Source organism: Rosa rugosa, chromosome 3 (assembly GCF_958449725.1).
Source record: "Rosa rugosa chromosome 3, drRosRugo1.1, whole genome shotgun sequence".
Classification (NCBI taxonomy): Eukaryota; Viridiplantae; Streptophyta; class Magnoliopsida; order Rosales; family Rosaceae; genus Rosa; species Rosa rugosa.
Window position 1 is genome coordinate 10,289,311 of NC_084822.1, and position 19,294 is coordinate 10,308,604.

General features: G+C 40.4%; 1 protein-coding gene across 1 annotated transcript; it reads left to right on the forward strand.

Moving 5' to 3' along the window:
* Window positions 1-7,674: 7,674 nt before the first annotated feature.
* LOC133741375 (alpha-amylase-like) lies at window positions 7,675-18,862 on the forward strand. The gene is made up of 5 exons (XM_062169288.1): window positions 7,675-7,952; window positions 8,042-8,071; window positions 15,234-15,336; window positions 17,654-18,459; window positions 18,623-18,862. The coding sequence occupies exons 1-5, from the start codon at window positions 7,863-7,865 to the stop codon at window positions 18,860-18,862; spliced, it is 1,269 nt and encodes a 422-aa protein (XP_062025272.1). The 5' UTR covers window positions 7,675-7,862.
* Window positions 18,863-19,294: the final 432 nt, after the last annotated feature.

A 19,294-nucleotide genomic window follows, 5' to 3' on the forward strand; every position in this document is an offset into this window, starting at 1 on the left:
TTTGGAAGTCGATTTAATTCCTTTAGATCTTGTTGAATTTGATGTAATCTTGGGGATGGAGTTTTTAGCTACTCACCGGGCCAATATTGATTGCTTTCGTAAGATTGTGGTCTTTCAAAGTCCAGGGAAGCCAATAATTACCTTTCAGGGTGATCGGAATGTTCTAGCTTCTTGTATGATTTCCACTTTGACCGCTGAGAAGCTTTTGAACAAAGGGAGTCAGGCTTATTTGGCACATGTGGTGGATACCAACAGGGAGGAGTTGAGTATTAGAGAGATACCGGTGGTTAGGAAATTTCCAGATGTATTTCCTGACGAATTACCTGGTTTACCCCCTGTTAGGGAGATAGATTTTACTATCGATTTGCTCCCTGGCACCACACCCATATCTTTGGCACCATACCGGATGGCCCCAGCTGAATTAAAAGAGTTGAAGACTCAGTTACAAGAACTAGTGGATAAAGGATTTATCCAATCTAGTGTGTCTCCTTGGGGTGCCCCGGTTTTATTTGTTAAGAAGAAGGATGGCTCTTTAAGGTTGTGCATTGATTATCGGAAGTTGAATAGGGTTACCGTGAAGAATAAATACCCTTTGCCTCGTATTGATGATCTATTTGATCAGTTGAGGGGAGCCAAGGTCTTTTCTAAAATCGATTTGAGATCGGGTTATCATCAGTTGCGGATAAGGGAGTCTGATATACCCAAGACTGCTTTTCGATCACGTTATGGCCACTATGAATTCAGAGTAATGCCGTTTGGGTTAACTAATGCTCCTGCAGCTTTTATGGACCTCATGAATCGAGTGTTCCGTCCTTACCTTGATCGTTTCGTGATTGTGTTCATTGATGATATCTTGGTGTACTCTAAGGACGATAGTCAACATGCCAAACATCTAAGAATTGTATTGCGAACCTTGAGGGAGGCCCAGCTGTATGCGAAGTTCAATAAGTGTGAATTTTGGCTTAACAGTATAGGGTTCTTAGGTCATATTGTTTCTGCAGAAGGTATTAGTGTGGACCCTCAGAAGATAGAAGCGGTGTTAAATTGGGAAAGACCTACTACCGTGACAGAGATTCGCAGTTTCTTGGGTTTGGCAGGTTATTACCGGCGATTCGTACAAGATTTCTCAAGGATTGCAACTCCTCTTACTAGGCTGACTAGAAAGGGTGTGAAATTTGTTTGGTCAGAAGAGTGTGAGCAAAGTTTTCAAGAGCTCAAGAGGCGTTTAACTAGTGCTCCGGTCCTAGCTTTGCCTGATGATAGTGGGGAGTATGTGGTATACAGTGACGCCTCAAGGCAAGGCTTGGGTTGTGTTCTGATGCAACATGGAAAAGTGATTGCCTATGCTTCTAGACAATTGAAGCCGCATGAGTTAAATTATCCGACACATGATCTTGAATTAGCTGCGGTAGTACTTGCACTTAAACTTTGGAGACACTATTTATATGGAGCTCGATGTCAAATCTTCACGGATCACAAGAGTCTTCAATATTTACTTACACAAAAAGAGATAAATCTGAGGCAAAGAAGATGGTTGGAGTTGATTAAGGATTATGATTGTACGATCGAGTATCATCCAGGAAGGGCCAATGTGGTAGCTGATGCTCTTAGTAGGAAATCATATCCTTCCCTGTTACCCTCCCCTTCCTTGTCACATTTGAGAACAGTCCGAGTTCCACTTCTTTATGAATTGCGCACTACAGGAGTTAATTTGGAAGGGACTAACGAATCTGCAGCCTTAATAGCCAGTTTCCATGTGAGGCCAACCCTTATTGACAAAGTACGAGAGGCGCAACCGCATGATGAAGCTCTACAAGAATTGAGAGAGGCAGTGGAGAATGGAGCTAGAGAAGACTTCATTGTCAGAGGGGATGGAGCTTTGATGTTCGGGAATAGAATTTGTGTACCCGATCAGGATGATCTTAAACAGGAAATACTAGAGGAGGCTCATAGTTCTGCTTATGCCATGCATCCTGGTGGAACCAAAATGTATCGGACTCTTAAGGAATACTATTGGTGGCCTAACATGAAGAGGGAAATTGCAGCTTACGTAAGAAGATGTCTAGTGTGTCAACAGGTGAAAGCAGAAAGACAAAAGCCCTCAGGTTTATTACAGCCATTGCCGATACCAGAATGGAAGTGGGAGCACATTACTATGGACTTCGTGTCAGGGTTACCACGTAGTCGTAATGGTCATGATAGCATTTGGGTAATTGTGGACCGGCTTACTAAATCAGCACATTTCTTACCGGTCAGCAAGACTTATAAAATGGATAAATATGCAGAATTATACATGAATGAGATAGTGAAACTCCACGGCACACCCGTCTCTATTACTTCTGACCGAGATCCTCGCTTCACTTCAAAGTTTTGGCGTGAGCTGATGGAGGCTTTGGGCACTCAGTCTCAGTTTAGCACCGCATTTCACCCGCAAACAGACGGACAGACGGAAAGGACCATTCAAACACTGGAAGACATGTTGAGAGCTTGTGTTTTGCAATTCAAGGGGAATTGGGATAATCATGTCGCATTGATAGAGTTTGCGTATAATAACAGTTATCACTCCAGCATTGGCATGGCTCCTTATGAAGCCCTTTATGGCAAACAATGTCGTACCCCTCTATGTTGGAATGAGGTAGGGGAAAGGAAACTTATTGGTCCAGAATTGGTACAAATTACGACTGAAAAGGTTGAAGTGATCAAGGAAAAACTTAAAACGGCTCAGAGTAGACAAAAGAGTTATGCAGATAACAGAAGGAAAGATTTGGAGTTTCAAGTAGGTGATTGGGTATTCTTGAAGCTATCTCCATGGAAGGGTATTGTAAGATTTGGGAAACGCGGAAAGCTTAGCCCTAGATACATCGGACCGTATGAGATCACGGAGCGGATTGGTGCAGTTGCTTATCGTTTAGCACTACCTCCAAGATTATCCAGAGTTCATGATGTCTTCCATGTCTCCATGCTTCGCAAGTATGTTGCTGATCCCTCTCATGTTCTACAAGAGCAACCTATCCGATTGAGGGAAGACTTGACATATGAAGAAAAACCGGTTCAAATACTTGATAGGAGAGAGCAGATACTCAGGAACAAGACAATACCCTTAGTCAAGGTGCTTTGGAGTAATCATATGGTAGAAGAAGCTACTTGGGAGCCGGAAGAGCAAATGAGACAGCAGTATCCACACCTTTTTGCTAGCAGGTATGTTAATTTCGAGGTCGAAATTTTCTTAAGGGGGGGGGATTGTTACGTCCCGAACCTAGAATTAACGGTTTACGCACTATTTGGACGGTAATTGTCGAATACTTTCAATTTTCTTTTCTTTTTATCGATATTTAGTGGCCCTAAAAGTTGACTTTTTGTTCGGGTCAAAATTTGAAGAAATGTTCATCATGAAAGTTGTAGGGGACGTTAAACCGAGCGCGTGCATATGTGGTGCGTAAAAATTGGACTTAGTATGTGAAAGTTATGGCCGAAAATGTAAGAGTTACTGTTCATGGTAATTAATATATAAATGGAAGTTACTGTTGGTAGATTTCCATTTTCGGAAATCTACCTAGCCCCGGTAACTCTTTCTTCTTCTTCCCCCGATTCTTCCTCCCCCTTTCGGCCCGATCCTTCCTCCTCCGAATTCCTCCGTTTCCGGCCACCCCACGACGAAACCCAGACACCCTAGGCTCGCCTCTTCCTTCTGGTCACACCCATGGTGGTATTTCTCGGTGTCTCGACCGGAGGAGCTCGGAACTGAACCAAGAAGATCACTGTAGCAGTTTTGGTTTTTCGGCGATTTCCGGCGATACTGGCCATCTCCGGCCACCAAACCGGCGTCGAAGGTTCGGTTTTCATCACTGATCATTTCCCCTATGGCCTTGTATCGTGATTTATTGTGTAGGAGTCGAATTGACGAAATGAAATTCTAGGGTTCTTAGGAATTTCTGGGTTTGTGTTCATCAAATGATTTCGGCCGTATTTAATTGTTATTTGGATGTGTTGTAGTTGAAGAAATTAATCAGTGGGTTGAGTTGTAGCTATACATGGAATTTGGTAGCCGGTGGTGGAGGTTGGTACCGGCGCGTGGGTGCCACGCGCCGCCACTGTTGGTGGCACGTGAGACTGTGTTTGGCCAGTCTTTAACTTCTGTTGTTGAGCTAAATAGTTAATTATACATTTAGTTTCATAATTGCAGCTTTGGGATAGAATTGGAGATGGAATGAACATGGATTTTGATGTTGTTCAATGGTGGAATTGTTAATTGAATTGCGAGGAATCCATCCATCGGATTTCCTCGATTCGGCCCTAAAGCCCATACATTAAGGGAATAACATTAGTGAAGGAGATTGGGAGGTTTTGGGCAAATATATTTAATGTTAGGGTTTGGTTTTACTTATCGTAATTTAGTTTTCCATCCAGTAATTATGGATTTACGAGCGTTATATTGTACAGGACGTGAGGAGGATTCCCTCGAGGAGGGTTCGGATCGACGACAGGCTTAGCTGTACACTGTGAGTGGACTTTTGTTTTAAATAAGTGATGCATGCATTTATTTTACTAAAGTATTTTCTATTTAATTAACCTATTATTTTCCGAGCATATGAATTGATTTTTGGAATTTGATTACGATTTATCTCGTGGATTTGTTTCCAATGATGATTTTTGTGAAGTATTATGATTTATACCGGTTGTGAGTTTCGGTTATTAAGTTGTTATACTCGGATTCGAATTTATATTTGATGTGGACTTTCGACGAATTGTTTTCGATGTGATTTCCGGATTTATATTATTTATATTATATTTATATTCGTTGATTCGAGACTTTATTTGCAAATTGAATTTTGTTGGAGTAAATCTCCATGTTTATTTATTGATTATCGATTTTGGCATTGGGAATGCCTCATTGACCATCTACTTATTCCTTTAGCGTGTGGGACGCGCTGTTAATTTATACGATTCTACGAGAATTTCTGGGTACGGTTGGGAATCGTACCCGTGTTTTCTTTATTCGTGGGACATGGGGAAGCCTTAAGGATTTATTGGATTTTAATAGTTTTTACCCGCCATACCTGGGTCGTTATATTTTATTGCTAGCTAGCCTATTAGTACTCCTCCCTGCTTACTATGTGTTTGTGGGTGAGTAAGAGCAGAGCATGGGATGCTCCAGAGTGTGGGACACTCCGACCCGAGCCTGGGAGGCTCCCTTCTTTCGTATGGTGAAATTTCTTCCCCATATTTTACCATTACTTGACTAGCGGGGCTAGTCCGATTTCTTTTAACCAGCGGGGCTGGTATGTTTTTCACGAGTTTAAATTTAAAGAAATACGTTTTATTAATGTTGCATGCATCGAGATTTTATAATTTAAATTTGTGGGAAAGTATAAACTTATCTTCCTTTATACTTATTTATTTTGTCCACTCACGCTAACGTTTTTATGTACTTTCCCCCTGGGCCCTTTGGTTTCAATTGCCCAGATCGCAGCGTTGCTGACCGGCTTAGGAGTGGAGGCTAGCACCACCTTTGCCATCTATCCTCAGTAGGTTATTTATTAACCTACTTTATGTATTATATTTCGAGTATGATCTTTAGATTGCTCTGATTACTTAAAAGGGTGGATTTATACATTTGTATAATTATGTGTGTATGAGAGTTGTATAATATTGGAGGAAGTTGAATGACTTGATTTGCTGGGTTGTAATCTATATAAGTAGTTCGATGTTTACACTTGGAAATTGCGGATTGTTGCTTGGTAGCAGGGTGGCTTCAAGCATAGAAATTGTTATACTTGGAGTGTTTTCAGCAGGTTTAGGGTTGTCCATTTTTAGGGGAGGTTCTGTCGAATTTTCCCGAAAAGTGGGCCCCGCAGGTCCATCTCGGAGTTAGGAGGGAAATTCCGGGGTGGGTCCTGACAACATACATGGCTTCTAATCCCATCTTTCATGCTCGCACAAAACACATAGAACTTGATTATCACTATGTCCGGGAAAAGGTTGCCAATGGGAGCCATAGGGTCTACTTCATTCCTTCCGTAGATCAACCGGCTGATCTGCTCACCAAGCCATTACATAAGCATTGCCGTTCCTTGTTGTCGAGTAAACTTGAGAGTCCAGGACCCTCAAGTTTGAGGGGGATGTTAGAACCATAGATTCTTTGCATATCTCTTCCTCAAATCAAGCTTTAGTTACAACAACCAAATCTCCAGCTTGATATTGCTATTATCAAGGATCTGTTATGGCTAGAGTTTAGCATAAGTTACAAGGCTAGGATTGAGCAGCTTGATATTGTTGTAATTACAGTTGAATGCTTTCTGTAAATGTAACCATGTATACTGCTATATATTGTAAAGAGTGCAATTGCACAAATCAATGAAAATCAATTTCTCCAATTATACACATATATCTTGCCCAAGGTTTCTTTGTCTTTGTTAGTGCTGACCTATATGTAGGTTATAGCTGCACTCAAAAGTGGCCTTATCTGTAGGAAGGGGTTGATAATATCTTCCATTATCAAATTTTGTTTGAGCCTTCACAAATCATGGCTCATATTACCATGTATTTTTTTTTATTTTTTTTTCGTTTTGGATGGATCTCTTGTTATATGGTGTATAAGGTAATAGGTAAATTCCTGTATAATTCTTCTCTCTGGATAATCACTTGTATTGAGATTGGCCTTTCCTATGGAGAAATGAAAGGTATTCACAAATTAGTAAAGAGAAAATATTCCATGTAATGCTTTTTCTTCAAAGGTATTAGTATTATTTTGGATTTCTCATTGTTGCTTTTAAGGTTCGATATGTCTAAATGCTGTACAGTACTCGCATTCGGGGATTTTGAAGCAACTGTATGAAGATTAAAGAGAGTAAAGAATGGACTCAGTGAGGTATCTCTATCTTCTGCACCAAAAAACATGTATGGTTTCACATCAAAATCCAAAAAAGATTAGTGAACGGATGGAGGTCGTGGAATTCCAAATTCTTGCTTATAGTATTTTGACATTTCCTGTCAAAGGGACAATGAACATGAGTACATCATTTGAGAAATTTGCGCATTCACTCTAATACTTGCTTCTGAGGTACAGAGTCTTGATCTTCTAGCATCCCATTCAATCCACTAGACTAGTTTCTCTGGAAGGGTTCCAAAATTGTGCCTTCGAAGTTCATATAAAATGCGTACTAAATGCAATAGAGTGATGCGATTTCTATGTGTGGAATTTCTTAGGAAGGAACAACTTGGACAAACCGGGGGACTTCTCTTTGTCAAGTCATCGACAGTGATTTCCAGAAGTCCTTATTACAAGGTTCTCATCGTAGACTCTTCCTATATTTGTACTAGTTGTACGAAAATTCCAAAACATGATATGCTGCTAACTTTTGACATGGGTATACCAATGAGTACGTTATCCATTTTCCATGGCTACACTTTAAAAGGTGTCCAGTTTTCAAAGGAGCATAATTAGTCGCTAAAGGAGCTCAAAGCCCATGAAAACTTACAATGTTGAATCCAAAGCGTAAGGTAAAAGAAGATTTCTATCTAACCTGTCTCTTTTGGTAACATGAAAACAATGTCAAGTGTTTCTTAACGTTTACGGTAACTCGTTCCATCTTTTTTCCATTTTACAGGAAGAAGAAGGCACTCACCAAATTAAAGACGAAGATTCTCCCCATTACTTAACTTGGAAATTCAGGGTAACGGTTGAGTTGGTAAATGTATCCTTGGAAATTAGAGGTGCCTGCATGATTGACGTAACTGGAGGCTGATTTTTCCCTTACTCCTCGATCTGGTATTGATTAGTTGCCAAAACAGTGATGAAAACGGACCCCTATATAGAATAAGCTCAACACGAAAGGATTACTTCATCACAAATCAGGAGGGACATGAAATATTCACTAAAAATTTCCCTCCTCTGTTTCCTACTCTCTATGATTTTCATACCCAACTTCACTGCTTCCCAAATCCTATTTCAGGTACTAAGAGAAGCGCATAATCTCTCTCTGTCTCTCTTAACTGTTTTTTTCTTTTCTTTTGGTTGGTTACTGGTGGTTGGTGATCTCAGGGGTTCAATTGGGAATCATCGAAGAAGGGAGTGTGAGGAAATTCGGGTCACCTTCCGAATTCCCTAGCCTAAGACCGAAACCGAATCAAGACATTAATCACAAACTATGCAAGCAAACACAAGATTGTTGACGAGGTTCGGTCAAACAGTTGACCTACTTCCTCGGGTGATGATGATGGTGGATCCACTAAACGAGAAGAAGATTACAAACTTTTGAAGAACGTTTTTGGTTCTTCCACTCAAATAACCTCTCTCCTCACAACCGAAATTCTCAATAGAGAATTCCCAAATACACCCGATCTCTCAAAGCTTGCAACTCTCTAAAATCTCTCAAATTATCAGAACACTCAATTGATCCACACCTAAAGCTATGCCTCTAATGTCCTATTTATAGGCTCACAATTAGTCAGACTTACAATAGGATTCAGAATCATAGAAGGTAATCCTAAACCTTTACTTCTAAGGAAAAACTCCATAAATCCTAGATACAATAGAATAGCTTACCTAAAGCCTTCAGAAGTAAAGAATCCAAAACAGACAAGAATTAGATATTGAGCCGCAATCTTAACAATTTCCACCTCGGCTCAAAATCTCTGAACTTTCACTGAACGCAAGCTTCCTTGGGTCTTCTCAACGAACTACGATCACCACCACACCTCAGCGCGCTTAACATTAAGATGAGTTAGTCAAGTTTGAGAAGCACTCAAACTTGATCCTTGGACAACAACTCTTTCCCTCAAACATGCAATGTGCAGCCGCTTGCATGCAATCCAAGTCTCCATCATAGTTCCCAAACCTAATAGGAGCGATCTTTAATGGTTTGCACAACTCACCTCGAGCAACATCCCCTTGAACGAATTCTCCACCATAAATGGTACCTTCTCTTGACGCATCATTCTCATAACACCAAGTTTGCTTCTCATTGTCCTTACTAAATCTACTCTCCAAAGTAGGTGACACCTTAATTGTGGAATATGCATGAACTAGCATATCCCCACCACAAACTTGTGTTGGGATCCTTATGGGTCTGCCTCCCTTTAAGGACTGCTGCAATGTTGGTTGCTCTTGAAATTTTACCTTCTTAGAAGAAAATTTCGTTCCTCCACATTTACTATTGCTCATCTTCCCCGAATGCCTATAGGAACCAAGATTGCCAATCTTTCCACCTTGAACAGAACTTTCAACAGAATCAACTGTTCCACCTTGAACAAAGCTCCCATCCAAACGATAGAGACCATTCACCTTCTTACCCTTCATCACTACGAGTGCTCCCTTCAAAACCTTCATATTTCCATCTTTACCCACAATCTTGTGGCCTTCCGAATCCAAAGTGCCAAGAGATATCAAATTCCTATCCAACTTAGGAACATGGCGAACATTCTCTAAAGTCCTCACCGATCCATCATGTACCTTCAATTTGATTGTTCCAACACCAGCAACTTTGTAGGTAAGTGCACCCACCGACTTTACTAGACCTTCCTTCACATACTTGTAGGAAGAAAACCAATCCCTATTGGGACACATGTGTTCAGAACAACCTGTATCCAAAATCCACTCATCTTGTGGCTTTCCTAAACATGATGTGACCATGAGTGCATCTCCATAAAATTCTCCATCATCTTCACTCGCCACCGTTGCAGTAGTAGCTCTCTTTGACTTCAATTTTGGACAATTATATTTGATATGCCCAAAATCGTGACAGTAATAGCACTCTTTATCTTTGTCTCTATCTTGATCTCTAAAATTTCTTGACTTTGATCTACCACGACTCAAACCCTCTTTCACATTAGATCTCCCTCTTACAACCAAAGCAGATGTATTTGTAGATGTCTCTTCTTCTTCATTTTTCTTTCTCCTAGATTCCTCACACAAAAGGGTATCCCGAACTTCTTTGTAGACCAACTTATTTTTCCCAGCTGAACTGCAAATAAAGTTGATGGTAACATCCCAAGTATCTGGCATGGAGGTCAATAGTACCAACGCCTTGAGGTGCTCTCCAATTATGATATCTACCGTGGCCAATTGTTCAACAATATTGCAAACCGCTGCTTGTTGTTTTAGCACAGAACCACCTTTGCTCATCTTCATTGAAAATAACTTTCTCAATAAGTGTACATGCTTAACAGCGCTTGGTTTCTCAAACATCTCAGACAAAGTATCCATTAACCCCTTAGTAGTTTTCTCATTAATCACATCGCGCCAAACTTCGTTTGATAGCGATAGTCGAATAGCTCCTAAAGCTTGAGTGTCATGCTCCTCCCAATCCACCTTTTTCATGCCCTCCGGCTAGGCCTCATCATGGGCCGGGCTAGGGCCAGCCCTACCCTAAAATTTAGGGCTTAGGGTAGGGCCGGGGCCTCAAAATGCAAATCCTTACCCGCCCTTCAGGCCCATTCTGCAAGGGCCGGGCCGGGCCAGCCTTTCAGAATAGGGTCAGGCCGGGCTTTTGTCTAACTCACATAAAATCAAATTTTGCTAACTATAAAAAAAAAAAAAAAAATACATCACTGAATACTTTGATATTTCAGAACCTGAGTTGATACAAATAATTACAAATCCCACATAAACTCAAGTCTCAAACTCACATTCTCAGTTCCTAAGAGTCTCACTGATTAATTGCAGTGAGGTACTAAGCCACTAAGGCTACAAAAACTAATTTGATACAAGAACTGATCAAGTACGTCCTCATCAATTCCCAAAAACGTTTTAATGTTTGATACAAAAATTGTATCAATTCCCAAAAAGTTGCAAAGGTTTGCTGTTTGCACAATCAAGTCTTCAACAAACAAAGAACCTGCACAAAAACATATAAATAATTTAGAAACTGGACATATATTTCAGTTCACACAAACAAAACATACTAACTGGACACAATACATATTAGGTGATTTAACATAGACTGAAAATAAAGCACAACAGTCACACACCTTTCTAAAAAACAGAATTTTAAGACAAACAAAACAAACCAGATCTGCAAAACACAAACAAGTTTATACCAGATCCGAAAAACAGTCACACACCATTCCTTAATCTAAAGCACATCAGTCACACCTTTCCAAAAAACAGAATCTGAAGACAAACAGAACATACCAGATCCGAAAAACAGTCACATACCTTTCCTTAATCTCCAATTGACTCAACCCCTTCCGTGTTTGAATTAGCACACTCAAGTGCAATCATCCATTCCGGTCTTGCTAGTTTTGCATTTTGTTCCTCTTCAGCTCGGAGCTCATCTTACTCTTTGTCTTGCTGCCTTGCTTCTGCCAGCTTCTAGTCTTTCAAGCAAATTAGTGCTTGAATTGTGTCCAGGCTTAGACTTGCCTTCTTTTCTGATACAACTCTTCCACCGGCACTAAAAGCTGCTTTCGATGGTACTGTCGAAGCTGGAATAGATAGCAGGTCACGAGCTATCAAAGAAAGCACTGGATAGCCTTCTTCATGAGATCTCTACCAACCTAAAAGGTTAAATTCAAATCCATCAGCAACTTCAAGTGTAGGCATATCAATGTAATATTGTAAATCAGAACTTGAAGAGGTAGAAGTAGAAGTTGCTGTTTTAGCCTTTTTTAAGACCTCCTCAGCAAAGTCCTCATCTTCATCATTAGGTAACACAATAGAATCAAAAGAAGATGCAGGTAAATTAGAGCTTATACTAGAGGTTGGAACCACATTCACTACATTATCCTTGTACACTTCGTGCAATTCAAACAATTGATGTTTTAAACTAGAGATAGCAGTTTCAATTTCCCAATCATCAACACCCATACTTTTCATCCATTGGCTAATTGCAAAAAACTTATATCTAGGATCCATAGCAGCAACAAGACAAAATATAGGAGGAAAAGTTTTCCAATACTTAGCAAATTTTGACTTCATGGCCACCAAAGCAGCAGCAATTACAGAATATTTAGCATATTTATTAAAAGCTGCATTGATACTTACTAAGCAAGGAATAACACGACATGAGGTTGGATAATACACACCACACAAGAATTTTGTTGAAGAATCAAAATTTTTTAAAAAGCGACACACAATTGAAGCAACTAACCAATCTTCATCAGTGGGAAGTGCTAAAGTGGAATGGCGATTAGATTGATTTAATTTTTGATCATATTGATTCAAAACAAATTTATACTTTTCAGCTAATTGCAGCAAATCATAGGTGGAATTCCACCTATGAGGAACATCATTATCGATATTCCTCTTTGACATATTCAAATCTTGACAACAATTAACCCACAACTCATGCCTCTTAATTGATGAATTCATGCTACGAATAATATTTGTGATTTTTTCAATTGATGGAGATAATAAATGCAGACCATCTTGGACAATCAAATTCAAAATGTGAGCACTACAACGCACATGAAACAACTTTTTAAGGACAGAATTGATCATGAGAAAATGAGGGAGTATTTCAACAACAACATCATTATTTGTCGCATTATCTAAAGATATTGAAAATATTTTCCTATGAATGCACCAAGAAATCAGCTCCTCATTTATGTGATTAGCAAGTGACTCACCGGTGTGTGGGAACTCTATCATTTTAAATGTAATGATCCTTTTATTCAAATTCCATTTTTTATCGATAAAATGAGCAGTTAAAGACATATATCCCATCTTTTGACGGGATGACCAGCAATCAGAAGTCAAACAAATTTTACCTTCAAAACTTTCAAAAGTTTTGAGCAACTCATTTCTTCCTGCAGCAAAGAGTTTCATAACATCTCTTTTGCAGGTAGAAGCTGATAATCCCACAAACTGAGGTGCAAAACCTCTTTGAATTATTCCCTTAAAATCCTGTTTGTCTACAAATGTAAACGGTTGTTCAGCCCTAATGACATAGTCGACTACTTCCTTTCTAGCACAATCTTTATTATAAGACCAGTTTAATACATTCCCACTAGAATCTGAACCTAATTGCATTTGAGTCCTAGCTAATATCAAGTGATTGACTACTTATATGACTCTCCCAATGCCTACGTAAATGACTAGATCCATTCTTTCCTCCACGTACCAACAACTGAGCACAAACACTACATTTAGCATATTGCACAACAACATTATCATCAACAGTTTCAACCTTTTCATAAAAGCTCCAAACAGAATCTTTTTTATCTGATTGTTTTTTAGATAAAGGAGGTTTAGAAGCTGTTTGTGGGGTTGTTTCAGTCAACGATGTTGGGTTTGAGTCTATGGAACCAACAAATTCATGGGACTGGTTACTGACTCAGACATTTCCTCCATCACACTCGGGAGAATTAAGCCAACAAAACGCTAAGTGCACCAACAATACAACAAGTACATACACTACACTAGGAGAAAGTTCAGAGTTTAATTGAAGTCCGATGTAACAAAATGCAACAACCACTAGTCACTGAACAGAAAATACAATTCCTCCTCCTTCCAAGTCTGTTACTGCTTCCATCTCTTTCACTGTCATAAACTTGTAACACACAGAAAAGCAAAGGGTAAGGATGCTGAATTGTAAATTTGTAATGTACAGATATAAGCAGAGTTTAATATTCATACTCTTACCACCACTTAGTTCAGAACAGATTTCAATATCAACATGAAAATAAAGGGATGTTTAGGTTTATTTAAAGGCTAGACACATCAACTATTCTAAACGGATCTATTTTTATTGTAACGGTAACAAAAATTTGGGAATCTGTGAAAATTTTGCCCGTTGCTTTATATAAACTCTAAAGTATCAAACTGTCAATTACTCAAATACCAAATACATAACATCACCGACATCACCAAGACACCAAGTGTATGACTGAACGGGAATGAGAGATTACCTCACTGAGTGGATAAACCCGACGTCACCATTTTTTAGCTCTGAGCCTCTGAGGAGATCACCGGTCTCTGTTTTTGCTCTGAGAGTGCTTGATCAAGGAAGAACTGTGAGATTGAGAGAGAGAGAGAGAGATAGATTCAAACAGAGATTCAAACCCAGAAGGCCAGAACAAACAAAAATCAACAATGAGGTCCTCACCTTCTGCGTCGATGGTGGATGCATAACGAAGACTGGGAACGAAGTCCACACGACCACACCTTGTGCGTCGACGTCGCCTACTCCACTACCTCAGCTCGGGTCGGAACTGGACACTGTCATCATCACAGCCTGAGCTCGCGTCGCCGACTCTGTCTCCTCCTCGATCTGCGGTCTGACTCGTCGGCAAGTCTCGATCTGAGGTCCGACTAGTCACAATCCTACCAGAACAAGTCTTGATCTGAGGTCCGACTCGTCGCAAGCCTACCGGAACAAGTCTCGATCTGCGGCGGAGAAGATAGATCTGCTCGTCTCGACTCTGAAGGAGAGTAGTCGCAAGCCTCTGCTGGTCCAAAACGGCCGGATGTGGTGGCTGGCGGCGGAGAAGTATAGGGTTAAGACTTTAAGAGTTTGAGAGAGAGTCTGTGAGAGAGAGGTGCTCGATTAGGTGATTTAGGTCGATGACTCGATAGTGGGATAGGTTTTGACGTCTAGGTTAGGATTTTGCTAAAGTGAGTTGGACTTCGACATTTGGGTTGGGCCTTAAACAGCCAGAATGATTTAAGAGAGCCATTTTGTACAGATTGACAAATTCAAGTTTTGATGAAGTATTTCTATAGTTTTTATACACATGTAATATTGTTATATTGTAATGGAAAATAATAAAAATATAATATTAATTTTTAGGGCCAAGCTTTTAGGGTCGGGCCGGGCCGGGCCGTAATGGGCTCAATCGGCCCGGGCCGTAGGGTAGGGCCGGGCTTCATTTGTATGACCCATACCCTACCCTATTTTAGAAAGGGTCGGGCCGGCCGAGCTTAGGGTGGGCTTTGGGCGCAAGGGCCATATGATGAGGCCTACCTCCGGCTCAACTCCTAGCAAAGGCTTGGACAGTTTCTTCAGATTCAAATAGTCAGTTATTTGAGACCTCCACATCACAAAATCATGCCCATCAAATTTATCAACTCTTGTCTCGACGTCTTCAATCCCCATCTTTCCTCTAGCTCTTGAAACCTTGCTCTTGATACCACTTGTTAGGAAATTCGGGTCACCTTCCGAATTCCCTAGCCCAAGACCGAAACCGAACCTCGTCAACAATCTTGTGTTTGATTCCCTAGTTTGTGATTACTGTCTTGATTCGGTTTCGGTCTTGGGCTAGGGAATTCGGAAGGTGACCCGAATTCCTAACAGGGAGGACGGTACAACATCCTGAAGCAGTCTACAGCTGAACTAGCTTCTTCAGGAATTACACATGTTTGGCTTCCACCACATTCTCATGCTATTTCAGATGAAGGTATATATATTTTGTTACTTTCCCAAAACTCTCTTTTGTACTTGATTTGTTACCATTCTCAAGCAAGAATTTGGTAAGCTTTCTGAGCTACATGATGATCTGATCGGAACTAGTGCACAACGTCGACCACAAGAGTTAGATTTTAAAACTTTGTCTCTGGTATAGAAATTAAACAATTTTGCAAGTTTGGTTGGATAGTAGTTTTGTAACAACATGAATTAGAAACTAGTTGAAAAACAGGTCTCTCTTCGGAAAAAAGTGGAAACATCCATTTCAAGATTTCAAAATTGCAGAACTGTTACAGATTTCGTCTGTGAGCTATCTAGCTACCTACACCATATATAGTTAGGGAAATGATCATTTACCCAATTTCAGCTTAACAATTGCCCACTTGCACAACGAAGAGTTTAAAAACCCCATTTACCCAAAACACTCTAAGAGATTATTTCCCTATTACCCAATTAATTCTTTTTTTATTCTTTTTATTTATTTTTGTGACTTTTTTGCCCTCTCCTTCTTTCTCACTTAATTAGAGAGAGAAGTCGTTGGTTACCTTGCCGGACTCTGGTGACTAGTGGCCGACCTCGGACTCCGGTGACCGGAATCCGGCTACCGGTCCCTAATAATACCCAATAACCATATTATTGCCCCCCAGTAATCATATTATTACCTCCCAAAAATCATATTATTGCCTCCCAAAAATCATATTATTGCCTCCAATAATCTTGTTATTGCCGTCCAGTGAATTGTATGAACTCCCAAAACCAAAATGAATACACTACAGGCACAATTGATCAATTTATAATCATATTATTGGCTCCCAATAATCATATTAGTGCCTCCCAATAATCATATTATTGCCCCCCAATACCAAGTCCAATGTCTCTACTGCCTCCCAATAGACCACCAAAAATGCACCATTTTGTAGAATTCACATATAATTTGACTTTAATACACAGAAAACAACAGGTAACTTATCAAAACACCACACTATAGTGATCCCTGTCCCTCGTATCAAAGTCTACTGGGGGCCAATAATGTGTCTACTGGCCCCCAGTAGACCATCAAACAAACCCCACAGTTACATTGCAATCTCAGGATACCGAAAAAAAAAAAAAAAAAAAGAAGTGTCTGTTCACCCAGAAATTGCTCTGGGCACCCATCAACGTGTGAGACCGGCTGGTTTTTTCGCCGGTGCTTCCCTGCGGCGGGTTGGGTTCTCTTTGTTTCGGGTTTTCACGACAGCGTTGGCTTCCTTGATCTGCTGCCTTTGCTTGCAGATCGGTCGGAGTACTTGCAGATTGATCGGAGTACTTGCAGATTGATCAAATCCTCCTCGAAATTCTGGCCAAGCTGCCGGAGCCGGATCAGAAGCCGAGCTCGCTGGTCTGCAAGCGGTGGCTGAGCCTCCAGGGCCGGCTTGTGAGGTCCGTGAAGGTGAAAGACTGGAGCTTTGTGGAATCGGGTCGGGTTATTTCAAGCTTTGTGGAATCGAATGGCGACGAGGACGTTGGAGTGGCTGGAGCTCCGACTGGACTGCATCTTCGGCGCGGCGGTCGCAGAGAGAGAGAGACAGACCGGAGGTGGAGATCATGGAGAGAGAGAGAGAGAGAGAGAGAGAGAGAGAGAGAGAGAGAGAGAGAGAGAGAGAGAGAGAGAGAGAGATACCGGTGAGGAGGGGGAGGAGATCGAGAGAAAATTAGGTTCAATTTAATAATAGGGGCACAATTGTCAAAAGATGTTATATTGGGTAAATGGGTTAAAAAACTCTTAGTGGAGTAAGTGGGCAATGTTTATGCTGAAATTGGGTAAGTGGTTACATGATGTAACTTTAACATTGGTAATTAGTATATACATCAAACAGTAGGGACAATTTCATTTTTGATACCTATGTTTCGAATTCACAATTTAATTTAGTTCATGTGTCTTAACACCCTGTGTCATTTAGCAAAGAGATTCTAACAAGTGTCTCAGTAAGAAAAATTTTTAACCTACGAAAATCATAGCGGTGACTAACAATGCAACCCGATGAAAGCACAGAGATAAAAGCCACAATTGTATTGTTAGGCACATATATGATTTATCATATATGCAGCACAATTCATCAGAGAAAATGTCAATGATTAAGAGTTCAATACCAAACACTTTTTTCAGTTTGTGCATTCGAACTGTTAACCAAACCGGTTTGCTATATTCCTTTAAGTGTACTGGTACATATCTCCTCAGTGTTTATGCTAAATGTTGATAGCATTGTATTTGGATATTAGCATCAGTTCTGTAATTATTATATGACAATTAACTGAACTTCTTTTTTAAGGATACATGCCTGGCAGGCTGTATGATCTCAATGTATCTAAATATGGAAGCCAAGATGATTTAAAAGCACTGATAAAAGCCTACCATGACAACGGGATACAAAGCATAGCAGATATTGTTATAAACCACAGATGTGCAGAGAAGCAAGATGAGAGAGGAATATGGTGCATTTTTGAAGGAGGAACACCTGATGATCACCTTGATTGGGGGCCGTCTCTTATTTGCAGTGATGACACACAATATTCTGATGGCAAGGGCAACCCTGACACTGGAGCTGACTTTGGTGGTGCTCCTGACATTGATCACAAAAACACAAGGGTCCAGAATGAGCTCTCGGATTGGATGAATTGGTTAAAGACCGAAATTGGGTTAAGTGGATGGCGATTTGATTTTGTCAGGGGATATGCTCCAGAGTTCACCAAGTTATATGTGGCAAACACAAAGCCTAGTTTCTCAGTAGGAGAGTTTTGGAACTCCCTTGCTTATGGAAGTGATGGTAAACCCAAGTACAACCAGGACAACCATCGTAAAGAGCTTGCTGGATGGATAGGGAATGCTGGAGGAGAGGTTATTGCATTTGATTTTACAACTAAAGGGATACTTCAAGTTGCTGTCCAAGGTGAACTGGGGAGGTTGAAGGACTCAAATGGAGGGCCTCCTGGATTGATTGGAATATCGCCACGCAATAGTGTGACTTTCATTGACAATCATGATACAGGTTCCACACAAAAGTTGTGGCCATTTCCATCAGATAAAGTCATTCAGGGATATGCTTACATGCTTACTCATCCAGGGATCCCATCGATTGTAAGTCCTTTTTTTTTTATCTTAATTCGTCTTCTCACAAACTAAAGTGACATAGTCACATAGTCATAAGATCAGGTTGCTATTGCTCAGGTGAAAGTGCATGTTCATAGTTTTATCACCTGTGGTCCATTATTCTAATAATTTTTTGTACATCTTGCAACAGTTCTATGATCATTTCTTTGACTGGGGATTGAAAGAGGAGATCTCAAAACTCACTGCGATTAGGTCTAGGAATGGGATCAAGCCCGACAATGTGGTGCATATCCTAGTAGCTGATCCAGATCTCTACGTAGCTTCCATAGATGACAAAATCATAATGAAGATTGGTCCAAGATATGAGGTTGGGGACCTTGTACCTCCAACATTCAAAATTGCAACCTCTGGAAATGATTATAGTGTTTAGGAGAAAACAGCATGAAAACGTTGTTTATAAAGAAATAAATTAATAAAGTACTAGTAATTAATGTATTGCAAGTGCGTATCAAGGAGTAATGCAAAGGTAAAGTAAGCCTATAGCCTTATTCTAATTGCCGAAAGATGTTATAATTGAGCCGAAACCGATTAATCTTCGACAAAGCTGCTGCAACCATGAACAATCAATTAAGGTTTCACAATCTCTTACTAGTCTTGGTAGTCGTCTTCTGAACTAGAGTAGTCAATTGTTGCTCTAGGTGCCATCTAATTCGATGAGTCCTTCAACTCAGAGAGTCTCTTGCATCTTTCCTATTGTTTGGCTCCAAAATCAGTCTGGTTGGAAACAGTCTCTTTTGAGCATGCGCAGGCGTGCCAGCACCGTGGGGTGCAGTCGTCGGGGAGTCCCTTGACCTGACTTCTT